Raw genomic sequence first — 24,452 nt, 5'->3', positions numbered from 1 at the left:
TTGGGGTTCTTCTGTGAGAGGTTCTGGGTTTGAGGGGATGAGGAAGTGGCTCTGGTTATTTGCTTCTGTACCAGGTCGGGAGGGTAGTTGCGGGATGCGAAAGCTGTTTTCAGGTTGTTGGTGTAATGGTTCAGGGATTCAGGACTGGAGCAGATTCGTTTGCCACGAAGGCCTTGGCTGTAGGGAAGGGACCATTTGATATGGAATGGGTGGCAGCTGTCATAATGGAGGTACTGTTGCTTGTTGGTGGGTTTGATGTGGACGGATGTGTGAAGCTGGCCATTGGACAGATGGAGGCCAACGTCAAGGAAAGTGGCATGGGATTTGGAATAGGACCAGGTGAATCTGATGGAACCAAAGGAGTTGAGGTTGGAGAGGAAATTCAGGAGTTGTTCTTCACTGTGAGTCCAGATCATGAAGATGTCATCAATAAATCTGTACCAAACTTTGGGTTGGCAGGCTTGGGTAACCAAGAAGGCTTCCTCTAAGCGACCCATAAATAGGTTGGCATACGAGGGGGCCATCCTGGTACCCATGGCTGTTCCCTTTAATTGTTGGTATGTCTGGCCTTCAAAAGTGAAGAAGTTGTGGGTCAGGATGAAGCTGGCTAAGGTGATGAGGAAAGAGGTTTTATGTAGGGTGGCAGGTGATCGGCGTGAAAGGAAGTGCTCCATTGCAGCGAGGCCCTGGACGTGCGGGATATTTGTGTATAGGGAAGTGGCATCAATGGTTACAAGGATGGTTTCCGAGGGTAACAGACTGTGTAAGGATTCCAGGCGTTCGAGAAAGTGGTTGGTGTTTTTGATGAAGGATGGGAGACTGCATGTAATGGGTTGAAGGTGTTGATCTACGTAGGCAGAGATACGTTCTGTGGGGGCTTGGTAATCAGCTACAATGGGGCAGCCGGGATGTTTGAGTTTGTGAATTTTAGGAAGTAGGTAGAAGGTAGGAGTGCGAGGTGTCGGTGGGGTCAGGAGTTTGATGGAGTCAGGTGAAAGGTTTTGTAGGGGGCCTAAGGTTCTGAGGATTCCTTGAAGCTCTGCCTGGACATCAGGAATGGGATTACCTTGGAAAACTTTGTATGTAGAGTTGTCTGAAAGCTGACGCAGTCCCTCAGCCACATACTCCCGACGATCAAGTACCACGGTCGTGGAACCCTTGTCAGCCGGAAGAATGATGATGGATCAGTCAGCTTTCAGATCACGGATAGCCTGGGCTTCGGCTGTGGTGATGTTGGGAGTAGGATTCAGGTTTTTCAAGAAAGATTGAGAGGCAAGGCTGGAAGTGAGAAATTCCTGGAAGGTTTGGAGAGGGTGATTTTGAGGAAGAGGGGGTGGGTCCCGCTGTGATGGAGGATGGAACTGTTCCAGGCAGGGTTCAATTTGGATAGTGTCTTGGGGAGTTGGATCATTAGGAGTGGGATCAGGATTATTTTTCTTCGTGGTAAAGTGATATTTCCAGCAGAGACTACGAGTGTAGGACAGTAAATCTTTGACAAGGGCAGTTTGGTTGAATCTGGGAGTGGGGCTGAAGGTGAGGCCTTTGGATAGGACAGAGGTTTTGGATTGGGAGAGAGGTTTGGAGGAAAGGTTAACTATTAAATTGGGGTGTTGTGGTTCCAGATTGTGTTGACTAGAATTTTGAGGTGTTGGGGGGAGTGGAGCTGGAAGTGGGAGATGGAGTAGATGGGAGAGACTGGGTCTGTGTGCAGTGAGAGGAGGTTGAGGTTTGTTGGAAAGGTTGTGGAGGGTGAGTGAGTTGCCTTTCCGGAGGTGGGAAACCAGGAGATTGGATAGTTTTTTGAGGTGGAGGGTGGCATGCTGTTCTAATTTGCGGTTGGTCTGTAGGAGGATGCTATGAACAGCCAGTGTGGATGTGGGAGAGGAAAGATTGAGGACTTTGATTTGGGATAGGAGTTGACGGGTGTGTTCATTGCCCGAGTCGATGTATAGGTGAAGGATTAGGTGGGTGAGGGCTATGGATTGTGCTGTTTGGAACTGGTATAAGGACTGATGGAAAGAAGGATTGCAGCCAGAGATGGGAACTTTAAGTGTGAGGCCTTTGGGGGAAAAACGGGAATCGAAATAAAACGAAAGTTGTTGGAAATAGCTGAGATGGTTGTTTAATGGGTGAAAGGAACTGAAGCTGTGAAATAGTATTCACGAGTTTACACAAAATATTTGTAAACTTTGAACAGTGTATTTTATAGCAGCGGTAATGTTGAAAGCGTTAAATTTTTTCCCACATAACCGATCATTTTTAGCAGCTTCCCACAGGTTTAAACGTTATTATTTTTTTGTCAAACAATTGTTAGCCTCATTTTCATAACCTGTCAATACATAACCAGTCCTTTGAGTACATTTACATGCATTTTTTCCAAAATTTTCCTGAATTTCCCCACCCTTTAACGTGTTTTGGAGACAACACAACTACCTAACCTTTGCACCCATTGTTGTTCACCAACCTAAGTTCAGCACAGGATCAACATAGCTCATCTCAAACCAACACTTTTTCGACTTTTTTCACACCTTTATCTTTTATATATATATCTAAAATAGAAAGAAACTTCCACATGGGAAAAATATATTAAAAACAAAGATCCCAAGACTTACCAAGCGGGAAAGCGCCGGTAGATAGGCACAATGAATAAAACACACAAACACACACACAGAATTTCAAGCTTTCGCAATCGTCGGCTGCTTCGTCAGGAAAATGAAGGAATGTGGGTTTTAAGGGAGAGGGTAAGGAGTCATTCCAATCGCGGGAGCGGAAAGACTTACCTTAGGGGGAAAAAAGGATAGGTATATACTCGCACACACACACACATATCCATCCATACATACAGTCACAAGCAGACATATATACTCTTTGCCTTTAACCAACACCAACCTATCCAAACTCCGGAGATGGGAACTTGCCATTCAGTATATTCTCTCTTCTCGATATCCACCAGGCCTCAACCTCCGCTAATTTCAAGTTGCCGCCGCTCATACCTCACCTGTCTTTCAACAACTTCTTTGCCTCTGTACTTCCGCCTCGACTGACATCTCTGCCCGAACTCTTTGCCTTTACTAATGTCTGCTTGTGTCTGTGTGTGTGTGTGTGCGCGCGCGCCTGTCGTTTTTTCCCTCTGAGGTGAGTCTTTCCGCTCCTGGGGTTGGGGTGGCTCCTTGCCCTCTCCCTTGGGGCCCGCATCCTTTCGTATTTCCCTCTCCTTCCCTCTTTCCTGGGGGGGGCGGCCGTTGGTTGCAAGGGCTAGGGATTTTGTGTGTGTTTGAGTGTTTTATTTATTGTGCCTGTCTGCCGGCGCTTTCCCGCTTGGTAAGTCTTGGGATCTTTGTTTTTAATATATATGGGGATGAAGTGACTTACCCAACAAAAGCGCTGGCAGGTCGGTAGACACACAAACATACACACGGGGTTCAAGCTTTCGCGGCCCACGGTTGCTTCGATGGGGGGGATGTGGGTTTTTGGGGGGGAGGGGGGGGGGAATTGTTCCGGTCCGGGGGGGGGGGGACACTTGCGTTTGGGGGGGGGGCGGGGGTTGTACACGCGCGGGCAGACATTTGTAAAGCCTTTACAAATGTCTGCTTGTGTGTGTGTGTGTGTGTGTGTGTGTGTGTGTGTGTGTGTGTACCTGTCCTTTTTTCTCCCTAAGGTAAGTCTTTCCGCTCCCGGGATTGGAGTGAGTCCTTACCCTCTCCCTTAAAACCCACATCCTTTCGTCTTTCCCTATCCTTCCCTCTTTCCTGAAGAAGCAACCATTGCTTGCGAAAGCTTGAAATTTTGTGTGTGTGTGTGTGTGTGTGTGTGTGTGTGTGTGTGTGTGTGTGTGTTGTATTTATTGTGCCTGTCTACCGGCGCTTTCCCGCTTGGTAAGTCTTGGAATCTTTGTTTTTAATATATTTTTCCCATGTGGAAGTTTCTTTCTATTTTATTTACACCATATCATTCTTTGAACTAATATATATTTATATTAAAAACAAAGATTCCAAGACTTACCAAGCGGGAAAGCGCCGGCAGACAGGCACGTGAACAAAACACACAAACACACACACAGGATTACTAGCTTTCGCAACCGATGGCTGCTTCTTCAGGAAGGAGAGGGAAAGACGAAAGGATGTGGGTTTTAAGGGAGAGGGTAAGGAGTCATTCCAATCCCGGGAGCGGAAAGACTTCCCTTAGGGGAAAAAAAGGACAGATGTACACTCGCGCGCGCACACACACACACACACACACACACACACACACACACACACACACACACACACACATCCATCCGCACATACACAGACACAAGCAGACATATTTACATCATCTCATATATATATATATATTCTTTCAGATTTTCACTGTCATTGCTATTTTATTAACTCATTATACTTTCATCACTCTGATCTCGTTTTTGCAATTTTTGGCTTTTCCAAGTGATCCTGCAGTGACAGTACAATTTTTTCTTATATTGTTGATAAAAGTATATTCTTATATCTGTGTTGGAAGTTGTTTGTTGTAGATCAAATTCTACAATATTTTATTAGGCTACAAGAATATAAGGCTTATGTCTGTATTAAATGTTTTTAACTTATGTTTCAATATATATAATACAAAGTATATAGCTCATGTAGATGTTAGGAGCTGTGTGCTTTATGGCCCTGACATTACGATGTATAATGCAATATTGTGTTGTAGAGTGTCTTTATGATTGCATCTCAGGTTTTGTGCTACCGGTAATTTTTGTTTGTCATTACATTTATAACAGCACTTCTTGTAAATGTATGACAGCTTTCTTCAGTGATGCTTATGTTTTTACAGTTAATTTAATTTTGCAGAAAATTAGCAATAATAAGTACATTACAGTGATTGTATAACTATAATTTTGTTGCTTCTTGTACAAAAGATATTTGTGTTGAGTATTGTATTGTTTTTAAGTGTCATGAAATCAAAAATTTATCCTTTTTCTTTTATGGTATCAAATGCAGTTTGTAGATGTTGCTGCTACTGTCGGTTCTCTTTTGAAAGAAAGAACATGATGATAGGGGTGGTAGAAATTAAAGTGGCTGCCTAATGTCCAGTTCCCAATTGATAGATACATTTGACTTACTTGCTAATCTTTTGCTATCTTGACTGTGGCCAGCATCGGACCTCATCTCATCTAGCAGGGGTTTCTGATTATTGATTAGGGGGTTGTAGGAGGGAAAAGGGGAATTCTACAGTCCAGAGGTCAGACAGATCTGTTAAAACCTTGCATATATCTCCATAAACACACACATGGAAATGGAACGCAACTTGTTACAATTACAATATCAGATACTACACATACAGGAACAGCACAAGCCTGACACAGCAAACGTCTTGCTGCAGGACAAGTCAAAGGGAACAATTTGCAATGCAAAAGAGCATCCTGTTAACATGTCCCGCTCTGATCAGAGAGAGAGAGAGAATTTGTGCACTGATAGATAAAATGTAATGATTATTATCCACGAGAAAGAATAAAGTGATGCAGTCAGGGGTAGTACATAGTACTATTGAGCAAACATGGTTAGCTTTGTCGCCCCTACAGATCAATATGAAAATTGTTGCATTACTGATGGTTCATGACTGAAATAATTGCAGTGCTGTTACTTTTAATGTGAAACAGTTGGAATCAGAGTTGTAAGGTCTATGGCTGCTACTGAGAAAAGTAGGCAAGCACAGAGACCTACAAATGGCAGAAATTGCTGTGCTCCTGCCCCAATGAACCACTGCAAGTAACAGAGGACTCGACGGGTTCTCTCATGTTTTGCTACGAAGAGTCTCTCAACCGGTAAGTGTCCACTGGCAGAAAGAGGAATGCATAGCTAACCTAACCAAAGTGATGGTTAAGTTTTGTTCTGGGCTGCAAGGTCTGGTCTTTCGGTCCCTTAGCAACTTGTCAAAAGGGGTGGAACAGACTTGTGTCCATCTGCCATAAAGAAGTCATGATCTGGAAGTCTAAATAATGTTTCAAACAACCTTTGTGGCTGTTTTTCATATTGCAAATTATTATGAATATTTAAATCGGGGCTTGGAAAATTACTGCAACCCACTAGACAACCATCCTCTGGTTGGGCAAGCCTACGAAGATACCGGACTGGCAGGGAAAATTAGTTTGATGTCGTGTAGTTGACAGTTAATTTCATCATTTTTCTGAGTATTAATTGGATCTACCTTTGTGATATATCAAATGATCTGTAAATTTGTGTATAGTTTGAATCCACTGCCAGAAAAGTAAACTGCATTTAGTTACGGCACTCCCTCATTGTCAGAAAGGCTGGATGGGGTGACAGTCATTCCTACTGCACACCTTGTGCTAGGCCAGAGAAAAGTCTCTGCTCTATATGTTTCGCAGTTATGTTCTGTTTCTTCATTAAGAATTTCGTTTGGTTATGTGTCTGGATGTAGATTTAAAGTTCTTCCAAAATATACATTTATGTCCTTTGGATAATCTATATAGAAATTTTTGGTGTTTTCTATTTTTTTTTCTGCTTTGTGTTGTTGGCTGCATAGGTACAGGTAAAATGTAGACTCATTGGTCTCACAGTCTGTGGTGTGTTCCTTCAATCGTACCCTTCAATTCGTACCTGTTTGTCCAATGTAAAATGTGCTGCTATCACTGCAGGAGAATTTGCAAATTCCAGGATTTGAGAAAATTGGGTTTTGGCATTTTTCTGATCTTTTTTTTATTTCCAAAGTATTATTGATATAAAATTCTAGTTTTACTTCACTCTCTTTAGATAGATTCTTCAATTCTCTTGAAATTTGGTGACTGTGTGGTGCTGTGACAGGGATAGGTTTATTTGTGATTTGTTCCTCTCTTTTTAGCATTATTTCCCTGTGTATGTAGTGTGTTTGTGACTGTGTCTACTGTTCATATAGTCTGAGCATCGTTGTAGAGTTGAAAGCATTCTCCTCTCATATATGTCTTTTGAAAGTTAATAATTTATTAAAAAATGAGAAAGTTGTTTTATATCATAACTAACAACATAAAATCATTAAGAAAGTTCAGGAGAATAAGTAAAAGTATTTTAAGAAAGAAGCTAATTGTTTTTTTTTTATTTTATCAATATTTTTTCATGGAGCACTTAATCATTTCCTTCAGAACACCAGTGTTATTGGAAACCCTGCTCTACACAAATATCCCAGTAACAGAAACAATCAAAATTATAAAGAACAACCTGATACACAATGGGAAAGTATCTACTATTGAAGCATATGGAATAACAGAACTATTATAATTTGCCATATCACAATTTATTATGAACTTGAGAATAAAATTTGGAAACAGTCTGATGCCATAAAAATGGATAATTGCATTGCAGGTATACATATTAATACACTAAAGGAGAAATTATTCAGTCGAAATAGAAAACACAATAAAATTTCTACATAGGTTACCCAAAGGACATAAATGCATATTTGGAACTTTAAGTTTACATCCATACAGACACATAGCCAAACAAAATTCTTAACGTACAAACAGAACATAGCTGGAAAACTCGTAGAGCAGAAGCTTTTCTCTGGCCTAGCACAAGGCGTGCAGTAGGAGAAACTGCCACCCTATGCAGCCTTTCTGACAAAGAGGGAGTGCCTTAACAAAATAAACTTACTTTTATGGCAGATTCAAACTATATGCTAATTTCCAGTTCATTCGCAGTATCACAAAAGTCAATCCACTTAATATTAAGAAAGATGATGAAATTAATTGTCAATTAAATCATATCAAACTTACTTACTTCCTACAATAGATATGTAGATGACACACTATTACTGGCAAATGGTAATGGCAATTACGTACAAATGATTCAGAAACAATTATAGCTCACACTCTAATATAAAATTAAAATGGAAGTAGAACGAAACAACTCGGTAAACTTTCTAGACTTAACAATAAGTAACAGTAACAACTAACACAGATCTGAAACCTATGAGAAACCCACCAAAACAGAAATCATCACATAAACAAACACTCCTGTCATCCTAATTCACAGAAATATGCTTTCTTTTCATCAATGGTTAATAGAATCACTATTTTTCCACTTGACGCTTGCGCAATACGAAAGGAAATAAATCATTACAATACACAGGGCAGCAAAAATACCTTCAACACCCCAAGGGTTCTCAGTGTATATGAACAGTGCATACAGTCAAAAGCACATGATATATGTAGGGAATAACACTAAAATGAGAGGAATGAATCACAAATAAACCTCCACTGTGTCACAGCACCAGACATTGGGCATACTTAAAGAAAACTGAAAAAACTATTTTAGAATATGGAAGTAAAACTAGCATTTCATATCAATTAGAATTTGAAAAGAAAAAAGTGATCAGGAAAAGCCCAAATCCCAGTTTTATCAAATCCCAGAATTTGCAAAATCTCGTGTGATGATGGCAGAAAATTTTACATGAGACAGATAGGAATTTCAGAATGGGGTTGAAGGAACATGCCTGGGACTCTGTGACCAATCAATCTACATTTTACGTGCACCTACACAACCAAAAACACAAAGCAGAAAAAAATGGAAAACACCGTGAATATTCCACATAGGGTAAGCCGAGGATATAAATGAATATTTTGGAAGAACTTGGAATCTACACAGACACATACTCAACAAAATTGTTAATGAATAAACAGAACTTAACCAGAAAGCTTTATTGACATCTTAAAAGAAAAAAGGATAAATTTTGAATGTTTCATGACACACAAAAACAATAAAATACTAAACAAAAATATCCTCATAAAAGAAGCAAAAAAAATTATAGGTGTACAATCATTGTAGTATACTTATAATTGCTGATTTTCTGGAAATAAAATTAATTGGAAACATATAAGCATCATTAGAGGACTGCATACTTTCACAACAATATGTAGTAATAAGTGGTTTAAAATGCATGAGCTTTCGGCCGAGTACTCCTAGGCCATTGTCAGGTGTGTTTGTCTCCTGGTTGCTGCTAGCATCCTTGTATAGCTGTGCTGCCTTCTGGGACAGTGGTACCCACTCTGGCAATGTTTGTGTTGTGCAGCCGCTGCGCTCGCTGCAACCATCCGATGGCCAGAGCCGACACTGTGCTTAGCTGCAGGCCGCCATCTTTATTTAGTCTTTTGTCATGAATTTTTATTTCGATTGCTTCTTTTATTATGTTATCCTTAAAACTGTTAGTCCGTGTGATAATACATGTCTCGTAGAATACGATACTATGACCGTTTTCTAATACATACTCTTCTGCAGCTGATTTCTCTGGGTACTGTCCTTGATTTCCTCATCTGCCACAAAGCAAATGGGTGTCTCAGCCACAGCATTTACCGCAATCCCACCCACACAGATCGATATCTGCACGCTAACAGTTATCACCATCCGTTGCAGAAACGTCATGTGTGCATCGAGCCGAAACCGTCTCAGATTCACAAAACTTGCCGGAGGAACTGTGTAACTTACGGAAAGTATTCAAGGAAAATGGCTACAACAACTGCCAGATTTCCCAAGGTATCTTCCTGAAAATATGTCAGCAGAAAGACTCAGAGGAAGACTCAAAGAAGTTTGCGTTCTCACCGCTCAGTAACAGGAAAGCTAAGCCGGCTCCTAAAGATGCATAAAATTGATTTGGTCTTCAGGGCTCTGGCAAAAATTCAACAACTCTTGAAGCCAGTGAAAGACGATGTAGACCTCAGAACGCCAGGAGTATATAAAATACCATGTGGGTGTGGTCAGTTCTATATTGGACAGACTGTGCGTGCCATTGAGTAGCGCTGTGTAGAATGGGGAGAGATGTTTTAGTCTATGGTACCCAGAGAAATCAGTTGTAGCAAAGCATGCATTAGAAAACGGTCATCATATTGCATTCGACGAGATATCTATTATCGCACGGACTAACTGTTTTTGGGACAGCACGATAAAAGAAGTGATTGAAATAAAAATTTATGACAAAACGCTCAATAAAGATGGCGGCCTGCAGCATCGGACCTGGCCATCGGAAGGTTGAAGTGGCCGCGGCAGCCGCACAATGCAAACATTACCGTATACGGTGCCGGAGAGGGTACCAGTGACGTCACGGAAGGCAGTGCGGCTATATAAGGATGGCAGCAGCAACCAGAAGACAGTCACCACTTGACAATGGCTGAGGAATACTCTGCCGAAAGCTCTTGCATTTTAAACTACTTGACGTGGCTGGAAGCCCAAGAAACTTTAATTATCACTAGAGGAGGCTGTCAAATATTAGGTGTTACTATAAACATGATCACAAACAGATATAAGTGCTGTCATAAATGTAATCACATACAAAAGTTATCAATAGCACAGAATCTGAGAGGTAATTGAAAAGATGCTCTAGGATTCAATATTGTAATACATATCTTAATGTCTCAAATGTAAGCCAAACAGCTACTAACATCTACATAAGCCATGTACTTTTGTATTACACTATATTGAAGGATAAGCTAAAAAACCTTTAATGTAGACATAATCCATATACTCTTGTAAGACAATAATATATTACAGAATATGTTGTAGAACAGCTACCAACATAGATGTAAGCAATATATTTTTATCATATAGTATTAGATGAAAAAGTGAGCCATCATTGCACTTAAAATAGCAAAATTGCTGAAATGAGCTCATTGTGACATAAGAGTCAATTGCAGCAGAAACGTGGAAGAATGTATATAATATGTCATATTTAAAAAGTAAATAATATTTGTTTTTCTGCAAACTGAAAGTTGTTGTTAGATAAAATACACTACTTGCAGTTCAACACTGTACAAGTCCTGACCACACCATTCTAAATACACTGATGAGCAAAAACATTATGACAACCTGCTTAAAAGCTTGTTGATCCACTTTTAGACACCACAAAATTTTTTGTAGAGAATATATAGAAACAAGTGTTTGTGAGCTTAAACTAAATAATGGTAATTTTATAATTGTAATTATGTATAGGTGCCCATTGGGAAATATTAAACTATTTCTGAAAAACTCTGGTTCCTTTTTATGGTATCTGTCAGACAGAGGGAAGTAAATTATTATTTGTGGGGATTTCATTGTAGATTTTCTGAAAGAGTCTGATACAAAGAATAATCTTGAAGTAATACTGAGTTCTTTCAGTTTGAAATCAGTTATTGAGTTCCCTACTCATTTAGCACAGGAAAGCAGCATACTAATAGATAATATTTTCATGGACAAAAATATATGTAATCAAATAGATATTTATCCTGTTAAGAATGGTCTTCCTGAATATGATGAACAGCCAGTGATACTATATGACATAGCTCCAGACATAAATGCAAAACGGTCCTCCAAAATGGTGCATTCAGTTAACAATTTAATGATTGCTAATTTTAAGGAAAGATTGCAGCAGTGAGACCATGATGAGGTGTACCAGGAACCTGATGCTAATGTGAAAAATAACTTATTTCATCGTACACTTGTGAGTATTTTTGAAAAAAGTTTCCCTAAGAAAAAAGTGATCTGTAACATCAAACTGAATGAAAAGTTTATTAACAAAAATTCAGAAGTGGAAAATATTTTTAATAATCATTTTTAGATGCTGTGAAGCTATATATGGAAGAAGCAACATCTATGCAATTGGATAAAACTGAAATTCTACCTACCTGTCCTGCTGAAGTTAGCAAAATAATAAACTCATTCAAAAGTAAAATCTCACATGGAATTGATAGTATCTCCAACAAAGTAATAAAAGATTGTTCCCAACACACAAGTAGAATTCTCAGCCACATATGTAAAGAAACCGAGCATTTTTCCTGACAGAATGAAATATACTATTGTTAAACCATTGCATAAAAAGGGGGATAGGTCTGATGCCAACAACTAATGCCCATGTCACTTCTGACAGCTTTGTCCAAAATTCTTGAAAAAGTAATGTGTTCCAAGTAACTTCACATATTTGTAAAAATAAAGTACCAACAAAGTGCCAATTTGGTTTTCAGAAAGGCTTTTCAACAGAAAATGTTATATATGCTTTCACTGAACAAATATTAAATGCTCTGAGTAGCCCGAAAATCACCAGTTGTGATTTTATTTGGTCTCTCAAAGGCTTTTGATGCAATCATGGAATTTTTCTAGGCAAGCTTAATGTTGTGGTATGAGTGGGACAGTGCACAAATGGGTTAATTCATATTTAACTGGTAGAGCACAGAAGGTTGAAATAAACAGCTCACATAATCTGCAAAAATCAGCAGATTCCTCAAGTGAGGTGAGTATCAGGAACAGGGTCCCACAAGGTTCAATCTTGGGGTCCCTTATTGTTCTAATGTATATTTATGGCTTGCCACTCTATATTCATGAACATGCAACGCTAATTCTTTTTGCTGATGATAAAATTATAGTAATCACACCCAACAAACAAGACTTTTCTGAGGAAATTGTAAATAATGTCTTTTAGAAAATTATTAAGTGTTTCTCTGCAGATTGACTCTCATTAAATTTTGATAAAATGTAGTATATAGAGTTATGTACAGTAAGTGACACAACTCCACCAATAAATGTAGAGTTTGAACAGAAGTCTGTAGCTAGGGCAGAATATTTCAAATTTTTGTGTGTGCGCGTTGATGAGAGATTGAATTGGAAGAAACACATTGATGATCTGCTGAAAGGTTTGTAGGGGTTATTGCAAATTTTGGTGATAAACATATAAGTAAATTATTCATTCACTGCTTTCATATGGCATGATATTTTGGAGTAATTCATCATTAAAGAAAAAAGTATGCATTGCACAAAGGCCTGTAATCAGAACAATAGTTGGAGCCCAGCCGAGATCATATCGCAGACATTTATTTTAAGAACTAGGGATATTCACACTAGCTTCACAATATTACTTAAGAAATTCTAAAGCAATAGCAGTGTACATAGCTACAACACGAGGAGAAAGACTGATCTCTACTTTGAGTTAAATCTAACTTTGGCATAGAAAGGGGTGAATTATGCTGCCACAAAAATCTTTGGTCACTTACCAAATAGCATCAAAAGTCTGATAGATACCCAGCCATAATTTTAAAAACAAACAAATTAAAAGAAGTTTTGAATAGCCGCTCCCCCAATAGATTAAGTTTCAGATATAAATTAATCTTTAAAAAAGGGAAAAAGAAAAACACTTTAATTATGACATGCAAAGGAACCTTTTGTTAAACTGACACATTCCACATCATTACATAGTGTCCTAATTATGATCTATGGAACAACTATTAGTCTAATCTAATCTAATCCTTAGAAAGCAATGCAGCAGAAGCTCTGCATACCATGGATTTGAAATGTCCTTGTGTCACCACATGTCTACACAAAGGTCATGCAATTCCCGTAGATTAGGGACTGGTGAACAACAAGTTTGTTTGTGTGGGCATCATGCACAGCAAGCACAGAAATATTAGTTCCGTAAATAAAAAACACCTTTTTCTTGCAGTAATGTATTTTATTTGTTCCAGAAGCATTTGATCTTTTACTTTGACATCTTCAGTGTCATCTAGAATGCTATGGTTTTGTTTTGTTGTGCACTGTTTGTAGTTTATAGAGTAGATTGTGTCTTACTTTTTATGTAAATACTTGATTACTTACAGTTATTCGAATTTTCGGATGGCATCTGCATTTCCTCTCATCAGGCCTCATGCTGGAGGTCGCACTTTAACTTCACTTACGAAATGGAAGCACATTTTCCTGTTATGAACTTTGCTGTTCATAATTTTCATGTTATTTGTGCTAACTGCTGTGAAGCACTATTATTCTTCTGTCACTAGCTGCAGGCATTTTACCAAAAGCTATGATTGAAAGTTGTAACTAGTGTGTGTGTTCACTTTATGTATCTTCTTGTTTCATTTATTTATGTACATGTTGCCAACCCAACAAAGTACATGCTGAAAACTAACATATGTTCATTTTGGTTCTCATTGTGTGTGTGTGTGTGTGTGTGTGTGTGTGTGTGTGTGTGTGTGTGCGGGCGTGCGCATGCAAGGAGAGAGGGAGGTAGATTTTGTGAGGGGGAGGAGGGGGGGTAGTGAGGGCAAGTCGTAAAAAGCTGAGTGTGGATGTAACCTAGTAATACAAATAGGGTTTCTAGTTGACTGATCAAGTATACATAACAAATAACTCACTGTTTACATGAGTAGATACTATAGTAGAATAACAACTCAAATCAGCTGAACACCATAAATTTTTACAGCTTGCTGTGACTACACACACACAAACAAACGAGAACAGTTTTCAGAGGCAACATATACATAAACAAAGAAAACAATAAGAGAGACAAAGTGAACACACTCTAGTTACACCTTTAAACCACAGTTTCTCGTAAAATGTATACAGCTTGTGACAAAAGAATGATAGTGCTCTACAGCAGTTAGTACAAAGAACACTGAAACTGTGAAGAAAACAAGTTCTTAATGTGAAAAAGTGCTTATGTTTTGTAAGTGAAGTTACAGTGCAACCTCCAGCTTGTGATCAGATGAGAGGAAATGCAGTTGCCAACCAAAAACTCAAATAACTGTTAGTAATCACTTCTTCGCATAAAAAATAAGAGGTGAACTGTTTTGCAATCAGTAAATACGGCAAATCGAAATAAGAGTGAATCATTCAAGATACCATGGAAGATGACTTAAAGTAAAAGGCACAACATGACAGGAACAAATAAAGTACAATGCAGCAGGAAAAAGATGTTCTTTTATTTATGAAACAAATATATGCTGGTGGTTTGTGGGCGTGGTGCTACTGCCCGATAGTGTCCCAGGTGTGTCCCTTCTGGGTCAGAGCAGACGAATTTGGTGGCCAAGACATCCATATGAGTTCACTACAATGTTCCTCAAACTACTATAGCATGATTCTGGACTCTTGACACTGACAGTTATTCTGCTGGAAGATTCCATCACCATGAAGGGGTGCTGGTTGTCCACACTAGTGTTCATGTAGTCCATAGTTGCCATGATGCCTTTAATTACTACCACAGGTCCCATGGAAGCCCAGATGGATGTTCCCAGTAACATAATAGTTCTGCCACAGATCTGCATCCATGGTGTGGGGCACATTTTGCGCGTCTGTTTGCCTGGGTCACAACGTATCTGCACACAACCATCATTCTGGTGTAACAAGCAACATTATTCAGTTCACCTGCTGAACACGTTTCCATTGATCCAAGGTCCAATCTCAATAATCCAGTAACCACTGCAGTAGTAATGGATGATGATGCTGAGTCAATACAGGAACATGTACGGGTCATCTGTTGCAGAGCCCCATGTTCAACAATGTGCACTGAATAGTGTGCTCTGAAACCTTTGTATCTGCACCACCTTGTACTGTGTCGTCATATCTACCAGAGATTGACACCTATCCTCCTTTACAGAATGGGCATGGACATGAAGCTGTTGAAAAGGTGACTTAATTTTCTTGTTTTCTTTGACTAATGGTCTCTGTCATATTCTGAGGTAACTCATCACTGAGGAAAATGGTGTTTGTCCCACAGAAATATGCAATAAGGATGACGTGCAGTGTCCACTCTAGAACCTCTGTAAACAGCTCTTTATGCAGTTAGCTATTCTGACAACAGCCTCACTGTAATTTACTCTCTTATGAAGTTTGTTGTCAAGAACCAATCACAATTTCATAACAACAGTAACAGTCATAAACATAATACTAGAAGTAAAATTGATTTACACTATACGTCACTCATCCTTTGTGTGTCACAGAAGGGAATTAGTTATTGAGCACTAAAAAAGTCTTTGAACACAGTGTGTGTTTTTTCTTTTTTTGTGAAGGGTCAGTATGTTGCCAAATTTTCTGCTGAGAAGATGAAGTATAACTGTAATAAATTCATTGAACATGCAAATAATTGGTTAACTAACTGAAAGTATTGTGAATTATTTGCGTTCGAAGTAAAGGTCTGTCAGGATTGTACTTCACTTGGTGCAAGTTTAGTTCTATTGTATTATCTCTTTGATACATGAAACCTAATGAAAGAATACATATTATATGAAGTAGACATCAAAACACCAGTAGACAAACATGCAGAGTCTAAAATATCACCATAGTTAATAGAAAATAGTCCTTTGTGACTGAAGGGGAATTTTATATGTATTTTTATTGGAGTTACTGTGATCACAGTTGATTTTAGAAATACACTAACATACGAAACTGAAATTTCCTTATCTCTTTTATAGTATTTAATTTCAGTCTAGGTAACTGTGAATGTTTAGATGTCACTAAATTTCCTTATGATTACTGTATCTTGTTTTTATAGGTGAATGTGGTGTTAAGACTTCACAGTATCAAGCCTCACTGGATGTTTGCATTAGACAATCTTGTACGTAATGCTGTTCAAGCAGCTATAACAGTCATGTCACCAGGTGAGATGATGATATTTCTCTAAACCATAATTGATGCAGAAAATGCCATATGTGCGAAATGTAAATACAGTTACTAAGTTAAGCCAAAGAAGGAATGTTGTTGTTACTATTAACAGATGTGTATGGGTATTGATTGTATTGTAGTATCTTAAATGTGATTTATTTTTGTATTAGCTTTGCAGGATTTCCAGTCTATTTTTAGTCACCCCCCCCCTCTCTCTTTCTCTCTCTCTCTCTCTCTCTCTCTCTCTCTCTCTCTCTCTCTCTCTCTCTCTCTCTGAAATTGTACTTCTGAATTTTTCTAATGAGCATATTTTCATACTTGTCAGATATTCCGCAGTCTTTCTGTTTCTGATTTCCCATATGTGCAGACGTAGTTGTATTCTAAAGACAAGAGACTTGGGATTTTCTGTTTTCTGTGTACTCAATTTTTTGAATGAAAGTACCAATACAGTCTACCCATAACACGTAATACAATATGAATAAGAAAAAGTAAGGGAACAAAATGTTAACATGTATCATATGTCCATTACAGTGCATCTTGTACTAAAGAGTAAAATATGCCATTTCAAGGTCCATGGCTGCCAAGGGGAAGAAATCACTGTTACTCTTGTGCCAGAGGAGGCACAAGATGCAGGATTTTCTACTGATGAAAGAACTGTTTAGTGTATTTCGTAAAGTCATTGTGTGTTTTTCCAGTTATGGGCCCACTTCTTATTACAGTTCATAAGCAGGCATATGTTAATTCTATTGACTTAATATTGGACTTCATTTTATGCAATAATTTAAGTGTTGAATATTTTTTGCTGTATATTCTGCTTTTTCCTGCAATTTTTATGTTTGTAATTATAAACCAGCTGTAAAATATGTTCCTTAATTGATTAAAAAAATGTTTGATGCTTCAATTTAACTGGAATCTGAGATTTGATAATAAGTCTACTTAATTTTTATTTACACTCTTATAACCTTTTATTTGCACTCTTATAACCAGATGTTAATTTTAATCCCCTTCTTCACTGATTGAAGCTTAATTAAAGTGTTGCAAATGTAAAATGCTATTATTTGCTTCTGTATCCCCCCCAGAGCTGGGTGCCAACTTGGCAGGTCAGGATAATCGTGAACAAAGTGTACCTGATGGACCTGATGGAAGCTCCACATCTGGCATGTCAACCGTCAACTCGGTGAAATCACAGAAAACTGTCGACAGCCTCTCCAATTCAGCCAAGTTCCGCCTGGAGTACCGAGAGCAGCTTGGTGTCCTGCGCTCAGAAAACTTGAGATTACTGCAAGAATTAGTGGACAGTCAGAAATCCTACCAGACACTGTTGCGGCAGGCCTTAGAAGATCATCGTTTGCAGTTGGCATTACTCTCTCAGACTGTGCAGCAGCTGAACCTTGTGTCATCATGCACTTGTCAGTCACATGCTGATACAGGGTAAGAGGGAGAGGCTCTTGAGCATTTTATGAAATAGTTGAAGGTACATTGGTGACAAAATTACTGCTTATTCACCATTGTATTGAAAGGAAAGTCACTTGAGAAAACTATAAAATCAAACAGAGGCAGAATGGTTTGCAATAAGTTACCTTCAGGAGATGAAAATCTAATATTGCTGATAGACACATTTAAAAGCGAGAAAGCTGTTCCTAGTTTCTAGAACTGTTAATTCCCTCTTAAGGGTGGAGTGAGGGACATGTTGAGAAAGGTTAGAAAGGAGGGAAAGAGCAGTAAGACTCCAGGGTGAGAGGGACTACTTGTTGTGAGGACAGGGAGAAACAGAAATCATATTTAACGTCCCCAACCCATCTGTTCTAAGCTTCCACTGTCTTCCTCTCTCCCGCTTGAGGAAGGAATTAATTATTCCAAAAGTTTTTATTTTATTTTTTAGTTCCATTTTTTAAATGGGTCTATTTGTAGCTCAAAAATTTCACCTTGTGGGCGTTAATACTGGCCAGTTGTTCTGTCTCTGTATGAATTCACTTTAATTTTTTTTTCAATTTTCCATCTGTCATATTGTTGTTATCACTGATTCCTGTACTTATCCTTACAGTATATGCGAAATACTTGCTTTTAATCACTAAGATACCAAAGATGAATACTCATACAAGCCGTATGTAAATAATTAGCAGGTTCATATTTGTTGTTGTCAACTTGTTCCTGTTTCTGCTGTTAATAAGAATAGTTTTAGAGAGGTAGCATCTTCTTTCTTCAAACTGGCCATGTACCTCTAATGGGACAATTCTGCCTGCTCATATTGTGACCCCAGCAGCCTCCCTTCTCCCCTCCCCACCTCCCCCCTCCCCCCTCCCCCTACTCCTACTCCTCCTACACCACATTTTTCTTCTTCTTTGTATTATTATTATTATTATTATTATTATTATTATTACTATTATTATTACTATTACTATTTCACCTTTGTCTCACTCCTGTGCAGGGTTGGCTTGATTATGAATGGAATTGGCATTGTTAATTTAAGGTGTTGCTGTGTAACCTTCTTGCTGTGACCCCATTACCCACTGGGATGGAATGTGTGTGCCTCAACTGTCTGCATATAGTATTGATAGTGTGAAAGAGTGTAAAAGTTTTCTAAATGTCTGCAAATCGTGCAACTGAGTTGGGACTCAAGGTAACATCCTGGTATTTTACCTATTTTACCTAACAACCACATCCAGGCTAGCCGGCACACTGACAGTTGTTGTTAATCAGCCAGGTGGATTCAATCTGGGGCCAGCGCATTACCCCTGTTTCGGAGCAGCACTGTAACATGTACTGCTGTTGAGGTGGGTAGAGTAGGTAGCAGTATGGACAATTTAATATGATACTGGCAGGTCCTGGGTAGAACGTAAATAATGAAAATACTTGAGGCAGTTATGAAGTTGAGGTTGTCAACAGGCTTATAAACCAGATCAAAAGCATTACTAGGCTTTCGGACTGTGTCCTCCTTCAGCCAAGTTTTGGAGAAAACACACACACAGGGTTATATGGTTATCATATCCCCACCCCTCTCCACTCTCTCCTCATGTGCCAACTACATTGTATGACTGCTGCAGCTCATCTGGGGTGAGGGCTTGTGTCAGCTGGAGTGGGCAGCGATATAAAGAAAGTGAGGAGAGGGTGAGCATTAGAGGGAATGATGGTTGATGGCTGGGAGGTAGAAATTATATGTCAATTGTGTAGGGCATTGTACTAGTGAGCTCCCTCTGGTATAGCAGGGAGAGTTGTGTGAGCCACATAATGAATTGGAGGAATGGTTTGAGTAGGAGAGATAGAACAGAGGAAGGAGGAGACCGCAAAGAAGAGGTTGTGAGGATAGACTGAATAAAGTAGAGGGCTTAGGGACGAGTGCAAAATTGAATGTGGACAGAGGCTAGTGGAGATAGAGACCAAAAGTATTGTGTTGCAAGGACAGTTTCCATGTACATAATCTGGAGAAACTGATACTGGGGCTGAGGATGTAGAGGACACAGTTTGTGAAGCAACCATTGAAGTCCTCACACTGTCTTATCACCACGTGGATTCCTGCTTGCCACTGTTGACACAATTTTCCTCTTCCCCCTTGCCCATGGCCTTGCTGTTGTTGAACACTACCTCAACCAATATCCTACTGACTCTGAACTCGCATCTCATTCTGTATTCACCACAACTACTTCTGCTTTAAGGAGACGATATAGAAACAACGCTGCCTTGTTGAAAAACAATTATTTCTAGCTGCCATAGCTTGGATTGGAATATCCTTTTATTTTTTATTTTTCACTGAGGCTATGTTTTGGCTGTGTAGCCATTTTAAAGTGTATGAAATACATACCACATGTAATATTATTGAAGTACAAACAACCATTAGCTATTTAATTGGCAAGATAAAAATTAAAATAAAATTCAATAAAGTTTACGTGGCATGACCTGTCAAACAGAATATTTGGGTTACAGTGAAACTTACATTAGTCAAACATTGCTAAAATACATGTGGGGTGGCCTAGAATGGACTAAAGTACACATGTAAAATTAACATATGATGGATAACATCACATAATATAAATGTTACTACAGTACCTGACTTCAAAATAAACATGGTACAAAGTGTGTTTTGGATATGCACTGATAAATCAAGATATTATGACCACTGCCCACCACGAGACTGAATGGCAGCTGGTGGTGTTGTGGGCACATGATGCAGTAAGGAAAGAATATAAGTGGAAAAGAGACAGATAAGCAGTCATTATAGCAAAGATACAGGTCACAGATGCAGAAATCCACAACTAATATAAGGAATTAGAATTATATTAATACCTTCAGCTGCGGATGGGCATTGACATATATCAGCGGGGACAGGTGAAAATGTGTGCCCCAACTGGGACTCGAACCCGGGATCTCCTGCTTACATGGCAGACGCTCTATCCATCTGAGCCACTGAGGGCACAGAGGATAGCACGACTGCAGTGACTATCTTGTGCACGCCTCCCGCGAGACCCACATTCTCACCTCGTATGTCCACGCACTACATTCATAGTGTCCTGCCCCAACACACTCATTACTCGTGGAAGACGTTCTTACCAAGTCCCGTAAGAGTTCTGGGAATATGTGTGCATCCGCACAGAAGAAGAAGGTCATGGCCAGTGTTGCCAGAATGATATACTTATATGGATATGGTGTCTGTTCTTTCGGACATGTCCGAAAAAACACACACCATTAATGACCTGCAGCCGTCTAGAATTAAATTAGAATTATATTAAATCTTCAGCTGATGATGGCCGTTGATATATATCAAGGGGGGCAGGTGAAAATGTGTGTCCCGACCGGGACTCGAACCCAGGATTTCCTGCTTACATGGCAGGTCATTAATGGTGTCTGTTCTTTTGGACATGTCCGAAAGAACAGACAACCATATCCATGTAACTAATATGAGGGGTTTTGACAAAGTACATATTGTTGTGGCGCTGCAGCTGGAAACGAGAATCTTTGAAACAGCAAAGCTGGTCACATGTTGGCGTACTACTGTCACGAGCACCTATGGAAATTGGTTGAAAGCTAGTGAAATAATGAGTAGGCCATTTGGCATTGGACAACCACGGCTCATCACAAAACATAAAGGCCAGAGGATTCCCACTGTGTGATCCATGAAGGCTGCGATCTGTGGCAGATCCGATGAAAGGGTACAATCCTGGTATAGGTACAAGTGTTTCACAGCATGCCATTCAAACGACGTTGCTGAACATGTAGCACCACGTCACACCATCTGAAAGTGTTCCTGTGTTGACCCAATGACATTGTCAGTTATGAGTGGTCACAGCATCACTGAGTTTTCATCGTGGATCAAAAGAAACATGTCGCCCATCAAATTAATAACATTTCTTGTTGCGCCAGGTTGATGGTTGGGTCCTTACATGCCATCATCCAGGTGAGTGGGTGCACGAAACATGCACTGCAAAGCAGATGCAGGCCGGTGAGGGCAGAACTCTGCTGTGGGGTACATTGAGTTGGGCTTCCATGGGATCTGTCGTTGTAATCTAAGGCATAGTGACAGCAGTGAATTACAATAACATCTTCCAGAAGGATAACTGTCTTTGTTGTGCTACATTGGTTTGAGGCCCATTATAGTGAACTCACATTGATGTCGTGGCCAGCTAATGTGCCTGATCTGTATCCATTTGAACACACATCAGGTGCAGCTGCATGCCCGTAAACTACCATTCCGTAATTTGCGGGAATTGCTTGACCTGTGCACAGACATTTGGTGCCACATACTCTGGAATCCTGTCAAGGACTTATAGGATATGTGCCAAGCAGGATCTCTATTTACTGTGTTTGAAAAGTAGAACAACATGGTATTAAACAGGAAGTCATAATGTTTTGGTTCATTGGTGTATTTGACATAACTATCATTGCAACTGTAATAATGTACTAAGCTACATATGACAGCACCTAGTGGCCAGCTGATCAAAGATAAAACCGAGCAGCAAGAAATGCTCTGTGTGTCATATAAATTAAAGTAATCTTTGTTCACTTAGCAAAGTGTCATACACGGAATAACTGAATATTTGTGATACCCAAAGTGACAAGATTGAGTGAGTCTCATTGGTTACTGTATACTATCACCAATACTATGTATGACTAATGATAACAAGTTGCCAACAGCAGTGGGCAACGAAAGCCTCCAATACCGTAAGTGCACCTAAGCTATAGTAGGAACCCTGAACTACTTGGTTCAAGGTGTTGCAACACTTGCAAGCCCTGTGAAAAGTCTTTCTAAGCAGAATATGCTTGCATACAGTTGTTCAATACACTTTTTCATTTTTTGTCCAGCTTATGGATCATATAGCTGCAAGTTCCGCAACTGTAGTATTACTTCGGATCAAATGATAGCACCAGTTGTACTTACAATTTTATTTGTGATTACCACAGTGGGATTTGGTCAGTGGTCAATTTCCAGTGGTTATCTGAACAAAACTGAAAAATAAAGTACAGGGGAATAAGCAAATAAATTCTAGCAATTCTAGCACATGATTCCACCTGTCAACTTTGACCAGTTACGTCATACCAGAGCCAAAGATGCAACACACACAACAACCCAAAAGGGCGACCAATACTTGTAAATGTTTTTATGATGCTGAAATGTTGTAATGAATTATAGAATCATGGAAATTGTTAATAATAGATGCAGAAACTAATAGTACAACTATAGAAAAATAGGGTAGTCGATAGCGAGAAGCTAACATGTAGAGTGACCAGATGCAATTGTTTAAAAAGGAGGACAAACAGCTTCAAAAAGGAGGACAAAGAAAGAAAAAAAGAGGACACATCAAACGGGTCAACTGCAGATGAGAATACCACCCGTCAGCTTTGGACAAGTCACGTGACTGTGGGAATTACTGGTAAAACTAGTAGTTAATTGTTACTGATGGTAAGGTGGTGATTAACTCAGCAATACAAAAAAATTAAAAACAGTAATTGTGGTGACAGTGTGGTGTCAATTGTTTTGTTATGTCAATAACACGGAATTGTTTAAAAGCGAAAAATGTAAGACCATTCACCTCCCTTCATTCGAAGCACCACTACCAACATCTACAATTCAAGCAGCAGCTGACGACATGTAAACTACACTTTAACCATGCGAATACAAATAAACTGAGTGACTATGAAACAATGAACTAAAACCATGACAGTTAATCTGTAGAGTTATTTCTTACTTTTATTGGCCACTGAGATGTACATTCCAGCTTCACATATCTTACATTCCGCTTCAAATTAATTTCTTTCTTTCTTGAAAGCCGGATATTTGCAGGAAAGGACATCAGAAAATGTTCACTTTCGTTTAGGCTTAGCCAATTATTTTATGTAACTCACTCGGTTAAAAATTATACTCACAAATCACTCACAATGCACTACAGGAAGCCAAACCAATACAAAGCGAAGATACGAAACGAAAATTTTAAATAATTAGTATTTGCATTCGCTTATAGGTCGAACTACGATAACATCGACGATCCTTGTGCCGCTTACTAACATTGCCTTTGAGCGTGTTTATCGCGAAGGCTGTGACAATAGTTAAAGTATTTAAGAAATTGTAAATTTAACTGTATTATGCTCAATTTTGCAAAAAAGCCGGACACTGTAAAAATATGCCCGGACCTCGGACAAAGAGCTAAAAAGGAGGACATGTCCGGATTAATCCGGACGTCTGGTCACCCTACTAACATGTAATGTAAGAATCTCAGTATCACAGTAATGGTAAAATACAGGAAACACGACAGGTACAAGATGCAGCTAAAATTCACAAAAAATTGTGAAGTGTGAAATTGATAACAAATTGAGCTCTACAGCTCAAGTAGACAAAGCAATACCAAAAAAATAAATCCTGAGAGAAATCGTGCCATGTTTGGGAAAAAACAGTCAGATATTTGTGAGAATCAAGATTACAAATATAATTGCTACTCATTTTACTTGCAGTAATTTAAGCTGTGCATTTGGTTTCCTGCCTAACCGAACGCTCGGAAACTGACATATTCAGAATAAACAGAGTAGTTTATGCCAATTACTGAAAACACCACAGATAGCATTTAATACAGGCTTGTATATTTCCTTCGCATATGAAAAGTGGCTCAA

General features: G+C 39.1%; 1 protein-coding gene and 1 non-coding gene across 7 annotated transcripts in view; one reads left to right on the top strand and one right to left on the bottom strand.

Annotated features, from left to right (window-relative positions):
* LOC126278688 (mitogen-activated protein kinase kinase kinase 15) overlaps positions 1-24,452 on the top strand; it is a 281,737-nt gene that overhangs the window by 247,959 nt on the left and 9,326 nt on the right. For all 6 annotated transcript variants that reach the window (XM_049978983.1, XM_049978969.1, XM_049978952.1 and 3 more), the window contains 2 exons: positions 16,249-16,354; positions 17,438-17,789. In XM_049978983.1, the coding sequence (XP_049834940.1) occupies positions 16,249-16,354; positions 17,438-17,789 (458 nt within the window). The remainder of the gene's footprint in view (positions 1-16,248; positions 16,355-17,437; positions 17,790-24,452) is intronic.
* Trnat-ugu (transfer RNA threonine (anticodon UGU)) lies at positions 20,693-20,767 on the bottom strand. The gene has a single exon. It is a non-coding gene; the product is annotated as a tRNA-Thr (tRNA).

The sequence above is a fragment of the Schistocerca gregaria genome, chromosome 1, assembly GCF_023897955.1.
Source record: "Schistocerca gregaria isolate iqSchGreg1 chromosome 1, iqSchGreg1.2, whole genome shotgun sequence".
Lineage (NCBI taxonomy): Eukaryota > Metazoa > Arthropoda > Insecta > Orthoptera > Acrididae > Schistocerca > Schistocerca gregaria.
Note: the sequence above shows the minus strand (reverse complement) of the source record. Positions and strands in the feature narration are given on the sequence as shown.